At 42.7% G+C, this 8,621-nt stretch overlaps 1 protein-coding gene and 1 long non-coding RNA gene across 2 annotated transcripts in view; one reads left to right on the forward strand and one right to left on the reverse strand.

The window, feature by feature from the left end:
- Positions 1–4,005: 4,005 nt before the first annotated feature.
- Positions 4,006–4,979, reverse strand: Penk (proenkephalin; the record flags this gene model as incomplete). Its single annotated transcript, XM_005396126.2, is given in 1 exon segment — positions 4,006–4,979. A coding segment is annotated over 1 exon segment (669 nt), but the record flags the coding sequence as incomplete, so codon positions are not given.
- Positions 4,980–6,630: 1,651 nt separating this feature from the next.
- The window catches only part of LOC106149809, a 30,943-nt gene continuing 28,952 nt past the window's right edge, over positions 6,631–8,621 (forward strand). The window contains exon 1 of the long non-coding RNA XR_001236222.1: positions 6,631–8,163. This is a non-coding gene — a long non-coding RNA (uncharacterized LOC106149809). The remainder of the gene's footprint in view (positions 8,164–8,621) is intronic.

The following is an 8,621-nucleotide window of genomic DNA, read 5'->3' on the forward strand; positions in this document are numbered from 1 at the left end:
ACTTTGGTAATTATTGATTTTGTATTTAGATCATAGGAGCAAAGTCTATAGTTATATAACAAAACCAATCATAAATTGGGAGTTTGTGTACCAGGCATTTCCCCTTGGATGAGTGGTTTTACCCTGTGGTGGGGAAGTTTAGGGCGGATAGTGTATAAAACAAAGATAACTGGTAAGGAAGTAGAAGCAAGGCTGGAGGACAAAGGATGGTCACACAAAGTTTGGGAAACTAGAAAAGGAGTTGGAAAAGAAAGAATGAAGGACTATTCAAGGGATTTTCTGAACTTTGTCTCTGGGTTTGGAGGATGGGATTAGTTTTCTGTGGCTGGAGCTCTCCCCAGACATTTAGAAAAGAGAGATGAAGAAGAAGAAACAAGAAAAAGAAAAAAAACTGAGAAAAAGGAAAAGGGAAGGAAAGTAAGACACAAACAAAAATAAAACATGTGTCCTTGTCCATAAGCACAGCGCTAGTTCACCTAACTTACCACCTGCTGACTCATGTTTTGGACTTTTCCATCTCGCTTGTCTCTCCTGTCCATTGTGTGTGCCCCAGCCAGGTTCCTACTGTGTGGTTGGTGTCCCCCTGCTTGCCTGGTCCTACTGATGCAGGGGGAGGAGCCAGTCACCTGGATTCCTCTGATTGGCTGGTTGCCAAGTTCTGGGTTCAATGCTGCGTGGGATATTTCCACACCTCTAGTTCCTCCTGTCCGTTGTATACGCCTTATTCAGTGTCCTAGTTTGTTGCTGGCATTGCTGTCGTTCTCCACGCCAGTCCTCTCACCAGCTGCTCTGCCCCAGGTTGAGGCAAGAAGGGAGGAGCTGAACTTAGACGCCTCTGGCCAGCTGAGGGGTCCCCGGGCAATGGAGGAAGAGAGGGGTGCAGACTCACATTCCTCTTGCCAACTGCACAGTCCAGGGGAAATGGAGCAACAATTTTTATTGTTTAGTAGAGTTTTATGTTCACAGCAAAGTTGAGCCAAAGGCATAGAGACTTCCCTTTCTGTCCCAACAAGTGCATGTCCTGTCAGCATCACCCACCACAGTGATCTGTTTTTAACAACTGAAAAACACCGACACATCATTGTCATCCAAAGCCCATAGTTTTCATAAAGGCTCACCTGTCGTCCCTTCTGTGGATTTGCAGAGGTGTATCATGGCATGCAGGTAACTGATTACTGCTTGTAATAGAAACTGAATTTGAGTATTGAGGGGCCCCACAGGTTGTTTTTGTTCCATGGGATGCAGTCCTGAGGAAAGGAGCTTCCTAAGTGGTGGGGGTCCTTCCCCTATGGACCGGATCCATAGATAGCATCTCACCCTTGAAATACCTAGGGTGAAGGCAGGTGAGTGGGGGAAGAGCCTGGGATTCAAGTCAAAGAAGTGGGAGGCTGAGTAATCGTAGCAACTAAGCCTGTAAGCCTGACTGGGTGCTGGTCTTGGCTTAAGATTCTGAACACTTGACACATTAACTTATTATCACAAGCTATCAAGGCAGAGGCAGAAGGTAAGGCAGGGAGAACTTCACCTCACAGGCTGGCTGGGATTGCCATTCAGGCAGCCTGGTCCCAGAGCTCACATCTTACTGACGCTCAGAAGGAAAGGTCACCCAACTCAGTCTTGGAGCTGAGACTGGGGAGGCCTCAGAGTGTGGGAATCAGGAGCACAGCCAGACCAAGCAGTAGGGAAAGGTACAGAATGGAGCAACAGCGCCCTCTGCAGGTAGTGTGGATCTTTGTTCCTCACTCTGAAGCGTTTTTTTCTAGACCCTCCTAAGTCATCACTGGTTTCGGGTTCTTTTAACCTAGATCCTAGTCCTGTGCTAGTCCTAACCCTAGCCCTCATGTTGCAGAACACCACCAAGCACTAGAGAGCCCGGTTCTCTGCATGGAAGTAGCATCCCAGGTGATCTTAGGCAAATGCTCCTCAGAACGTAAACAGGAAATTTTTTGAAACATCAAAGGCTTTGGGAGTTAAAGAAGCAAAATGCTAATGGTGGAATTTCAGACTGAAGGCCAGAAAGCATGGGGGATGTTTGGAGACAAGAAGAGGCTTACACAGAACTCTCAGGCCAACTTTTGTGCTCAACTATCCGCACTTAATGTTCATGACCCTGTGTGGTGGGGATCCGGATCATGGGATGCTTCACCAGGGCTCACAGCCCTATCACAACTTAGGTGTAAAAATGAGATGTTATCCAGGGGTCCTGTCTGTTTCATTTCCCAGTCGTCTCCTCTGTTCCCTCTTCCCTTTACGATTTTGCACATCCTCTGCTTTCCCGATTCTGCACCAGGCGAGGGGTGTGGTGGTGAGGAAGTGTCAGCCTAAGCATCAGGTGGCCCTCGGCAGAAGTGACAAATGTTTCAATGTGTTACCCTGGTTTACGTGGCTGCCGCAGAATACAAATGATAAAGCCCCCGGATAAAGACTTGTGCTTGCCCTGAAAGCAATGTATTCATCTGACTGTGAACTTTTATTTATCAATCATAATATGTAAAATATGTATGTATACACAGCATGTTACTGTAAGATAATAATTGCATTCTCTTGTCAAGAAGGGACATACTCACCGTGTGGATAGTATAATTTAGATTTTGTTTCCAAAGTTTGGGAATCCTTTGCTCCAATGGACAGAACTGAGTGACTTATTTTTTCTTAAAATACTAGTCTTCACGTCTCCCAAATCTGATCTGAAGATGATTTTATTTGACAGTTTTAAATTGAATCACTTGCCAAAATAAAAAATGAGAGTATTTAAAAATCCACATTTCATGATTCTTTGCAAAAGCCTGACAATATTGAACTTGCATTTCCAGGGAAAAAACTGGCTAAGACTGAATAGAAAGTTCGTATCTCTAAGGTGCCACGGCCCTATCACTAACTTCCCAATCTGCTTCATTCCCTTCACCTACATCTGTAATTCAAAGGAGGAGGGCTCTCAGGGCTATCCCTGGAACAAAAAGTTAGTTGAGCAATGATTAGCAAAATCAATGGGAGCAGCACTCCTTCAGACTGGGAGCTCATGACCCCTTGCACTGATCTTGTACTGTGGATGTCCCAGGATCCCCGGCAGGGCTGTACTTCAGGGGAGGGACTGCTCAAGTTTGTGGATTCTCACTGGGACGGAGCACACAAGCCTAGGCATGAGTATCTTGTGGGCAATGCTGGTGGACTGCAGACCAGACACTCAACCTTCACTTTGCTGAAGTGCTAAACTCTGTATTTTGAAGAACAGAGGGGTGTGAGTGCTGGAAAACTGACCTAACAGAGAGGGGGTGAGCTGCATATAGTTTTAATTAGGAAATTAAATGTTACAGTTCTTACATCTGAGTGTTGTCCCAAATGGTTTCAGGAATATGAACGTCCTAAGCTCCTTGTGTTTGCAGAATGGCCTTACAGAAGACTCACAATACCTTTACTGATCACTTGGTTGCCAAATTCTTTTGTCCATTCCACTTCATTCATTCCTTCAATCCTTCCTTCTCCTTCCTTCCTTCCTTCCTCTCTCCCTCCTTCCTTCCTTCCCGCCCTCCTTCCTTCGTTCTTCCATCCGCGTATCCATTCATCAGATATTAGAGGATGCAGCACAACGTTGGTGTAAAGGTGTACAGTGGTGAACAAGATACAGTCACGAGTTCGTACAGTTCTTGCTAGTGACCCAGGTAGAGAATAAGGGAACGGAGTGGAAAGGACATTGAATGGGAGCAAGAAGTTTAGGGGTTCACCCTTTTCAAATGCTAAGCAACCTCGGGTCAACTATGTCACCTGTGTGGGCTTTATTTTCTTCTTGTGTAAACAGGACTACGTCATGTTTTATTCTGTCCCAATGTGCTTATTTGTGTAAGATGTTGCTTATAAGGAATTAAATTCAAAATACTTTTTCAGTCACAGTGAGGAGGGAGGGGAGTCAGTGATTGTTCTGTCTGAAGCAATGTTGTACTGTTCTAAACCCAGGATTCCTCAATGGCAGTGAGGGTCTTGGGGAAGAAGAGACTTCCAAAAACACTGTGCAGTTGGGGAAATGGGTTTATTGTATCTACATCCAAGGAAGCATTTATTACTGTTTTTCAAAATAAGTGACAAGGTAACAAAAATATTTCAGCATGAAAACAGGACAGATGCAAGAGACTAATACTGAACTCACAGCATCTCAAAAGTACATGGAGCCCGAAATGACAGCTTTCGGGCCGTATAATCATCCAGACCCTAGTGCAAGCAATACATGAAAGTAGAACACAATGGTGAGGCATCTGCTCACTGGGGTAGAGGGAAGCTGGGGGTGGAGGGTCTGGGGTCACTGACGGGAAAGGATGCTAAAATCGCATAAATCCTCCGTATCTCTTCTCCATCTCAGGAACCTCTTTGGAGTAGCTTTCACCTTCTTCCTCGGAGGGCAGGGACTCAGCAAAGCGCTTCAGGAAGCCCCCGTACCTTTTCTGGTAGTCCATCCACCACTCCGGGCGGCCCACCCTCCTCATGAAGCCCCCGTACCGCTTCTGAAGCTCTTTAGCTTCGTCTTCCAGCGGGGGGCTTCTCTTGAGGCCCCGCATGAAGCCCCCATACCTCTTGCTCACGTCCTCCCCACTGTCACCGCCCTCCGGCCGCTGGCTCTCCCCGTCGCGGGTGTCACCCGTTCCCAGCAGCTCCTTCAGCAGATCCGAAGAATTGGCCAGCGCATCCCCCTCCTCCGCATCCTTCTTCATGAAGCCCCCGTACCTTTTGGCGAGGATCTCGCCGCCGTCGGCCTCTTCTTCGGGTTCCATGGGGTACAGCTCGTCCATCTTCTTCATGAAGCCGCCGTACCTCTTCATGAAGCCGCCGTACTTCTTGCTGAGCAGGTGGTTCTCATCCTGTTTGCCGCTTTCTCTGAGCGAGCTGGTGCGCTCCTGAGGAAGCGCTTGCGTGGAGACCTGCAGGAGGTCCTTGCAGGCTTCCCAGATTTTGAGAGAAGGCAGCTGTCCTTCACACTCTAGCGTGCAAGCCTGGAAAAACAATTCATTGCAATGGTATCAAGAAGCTTTCCAGATTTCCTTAAGTGTACGAACTATGAACCCTGAAATGCTTTGCCATACAGACTGCAGTCTCCATAGAATAATCATCTGCGCTTTCTCATCTTCATTTTTTATCACACTGAATAGGCAAATGAAATAAATGAAAACTGCGGAAAGAAAAAAAAAGAAGGAAAAGAAAAGAAAACGTGTGTGGAGGATCAAGGATGAACTGAACCACATGAGAAATCTGTCTAGGATTTTAAACCTACCGTACATACCATACAGTGTTAATATTTTAAAAGACCCTCCTCCCCCATTTTAACTTGGATCGGTTGCCTTCACAATTTAATTTTCCTCTGTTGATGTCATTTGTGTTTGAGATTTTTCTAATCAAACAGGAGAAATTTTTGTTTATCTAATTTGGGACATTTTCCCCAAATGCCTGTTCTCTTTCTGTCTGACAGAGCAAATCAATATGAATAAGATTTATCTGCTTTCCTGTGTTAGCATTTTACTACAATGCTCTACTACAATGCTCTTCAATATTCCTGCAAACACTTTGACTGTTCAGAGAAAAGCAAAGATTCCAAAACAGGGTTAAAAGAAAGACATTTTAAACATTGAACTGAAATCTGATGAATTATTTGGATTATGATACATAGATTTGCTAAAAGAAGAGATGTTTTGTTTTCCCATTTTTCTTGGTTGATTAAAGCAGATTTTATCATCTTGAAGCAAATGTTGGTAATGATGAGATCAGATAGAAAATTATGTATGTGCAAATGCACAATTATTTGTTTTTATTTTCTTAATATTTAGTCCTTGATGTATAGACATTTTTGAATAATGGAAACTATGCTTTTAATAAAATACAAATAATCAGCATATAATTATTTCCTTTTTATTACATAATAATTCAATTCAAATCATTGAAAAATTTAGGTTATATATTCTAATGATCTTATTCAGATATTTTCCTGCTTAACAGATCACTTATGTATAAATAAGAGTACTAATGTTACATGAACGTGTACCAAAACTATATACTATTTCTTAACATTATAGCTCTCTGAAATTTAATTATAGGACTCAGTTTAGAAACCCTTGATTCAGACAGAAATGTCTAATATTTTCTTGTTAATAAAAATGTGCTGGTATATTAATTAATATTAGATACGCACATTTTTACAATGAAAGAAAGCCTTTTCTTTATGCAACAAAATCTTTAGGAAATGTAGTTAACTAGCTCCTAGTGATTATTTAAGCTTTATGTCTAAGAAAATTAAGTATGTGAGCATAAAAATATATCTAAAGATAATATAATTAAAATGATCCTGTTTTATTCCTGGTAATATCTAATTAAAGTACCAAAATATTATTAAAATCTTAAGATATTCAAGTGGCAATAATATTTTTTATATAAAATATTTACATGATCATGTTGCCAAAAATTAATGTTAAATATTTTGTGTACTTAAACCAAAAGATTTAAAAAATGTACATGGCTTAAGAACCCTTCAAGGGGGGTGGGGATTTAGCTCAGTGGTACAGTGCCTGCCTGGCAAGTGCAAGGTCATGAGTTCGATTCCTGGTACCAGAAAAAAACCAAAAAAAAAAAAAAAAAGCCCTTCAAGAACAAATAGTTGCAAGTAATCAGAATGGCACATTCATACTAGGGCAGTGACACCAGTCTATAGATCCTATAGTCATCGTGTCTGTAGTGGTATATTTTTCACAGTCTCATTCTACGGTGAAGACAGGTGGTAAATTCTATCTGGACATCAGTCAAGGCACGCCTTCTCATCTTTGCACCCAGCACAGGACTATAAGTGTCTTATTACTGGTGAAAGCTTGGTAACCATTTGTAACATTGATTTTACTTCAGTTTTGGCCTGGCAACCTCATTTTTTCCATGTCTGTTGTCCTCAAGCTGAAATTCCAGAACTGCAGTAATTCTAGAAACACCAGCATTAACTAAATCTTTTGTCAGTGAGAGAATAACAGCTCTCAATGCAAGTGCCAACATAAAGCAAAACAGTTAGTTATTATTCAACACGCCTTCTGAAGAGATTTTTTTTAAAAATTAGTGGTGGCTTGTCTTTTTCCCCCTAAGTCACCCACACTACATATACCATACCACCGTCTGCACTGACATAAATAATAATGTTACAAAAGGCAGTGAGGAAAAGTTAAGAAAGAGCAGTTAGTCTTGTCCCCTCTCCCAAAGCCTATTAAAGGCTGAGTGGAGGGTACGAGACAGAAGTCAGAATGTTTAGTGCTATCCAGGGAAGGGCCAGCTGCTACACTCCGAGGTTTGCCGCATTCTTTAAGAATGGAAAAGAAAGATTAGCCGCAATTTTGGAGCTTGGTGAAGTGAACAGATTTAATGCCTCCCAAACTGCTGGTTATATGGATTTACAGAATAATATAATTTCAGTCAATCTGCTACTACTTGGAGATCAGGTCCTGTGATTTAAAAACTTCTTTTACAATTCACATAGCCTTTATGTAGATGGCAGGGAACCCTAGACTACAAGCTGCGCAAGGCGTGTATTAAGAACCAGGCAAAGCTCAAAATACGTGTAAACAGGGGAGGGATATTACGGAGTCAGAAAATGAGGTCTTCAATATGCCATGCCTTAATTTTCTTTCTCTCCTGTGTCTACAGTTCTTTACCGACAGTATCTACCCTTAACGTTCTTAGTATTCACTCAAACTTTAGGCATAGCTTACAAGCTTCTGACTATAGCAGGAAGAATAAAGACGAAGGAGACTGTACCCTGTGAGGTGCATTTCTCTCACAGTTTAAATACAAAACATTACTGTGCACCTTTTCTGTCAAGCTAAATCAGCACGTATCAGATGAAACAGGAAGTACTTCAAATATTCGAATAGAACAATACGTTTACCTTGGACCTCTGGAATCCCGCCCTTAGTTTCCGTCTCCATGTCAAGCCTCTACATAACACTAAATTTCTTCAAAGGCTCAAGGGGAACATAAAGCAGCTTGGATTAATTCATTACACTCTAGTGGGGTTTTGAAAGTGTTAGAGAATTTCAACAAATTCCAAAGGGTCATTCTGGAAGCTAGCTGAAAATGAAGCATCTTGAATCACAAACCCAGATTCTAACCGGAGCACCAGAGGTGATTCAAGACCCGTGAACTACGATTACGGTGAGTCACTTGATCATCAGCCCCTCCCCGCCAGCCTCTTCTAATTTATCTTTGGACTGTTCACACCGCTTGGTCGCCGGCCATGCCTCTTGCCCCGCTGTCGGAGCCAAGTTAACTGCTGTTTTGGTCAGCACTGCAACTGCCGTCGTGACCGAGGTCGAATTCCGTCTTCACTTGCTTGGACGACAATTACTGGACTCCTTCTTGTCTACTGTGACTTCCCTTTCATCTTTATCTCTTTTCTTGCTCTTATCCGCCGGTGAGGAAACCGAGGTTAAGAGAGCTCAAGAAAAGAATTGGAGAAAAGGAGTGGAAATGTCATTAACCAAAAAAAAAAAAAAAAAAAAAAAAAAAAAAAAAAAAAAAAAACAGACGTTATTTGTGGGCAGGTCGGTTGTGCAGGAGGGGCCCTCAGCTGCGAGGTCAGGGGCCGGCCGCGGACGTCCTCCTCCAGGCAC

This window comes from Chinchilla lanigera, unplaced genomic scaffold (assembly GCF_000276665.1).
Source record: "Chinchilla lanigera isolate Chin_1 unplaced genomic scaffold, ChiLan1.0 scaffold00053, whole genome shotgun sequence".
NCBI lineage: Eukaryota > Metazoa > Chordata > Mammalia > Rodentia > Chinchillidae > Chinchilla > Chinchilla lanigera.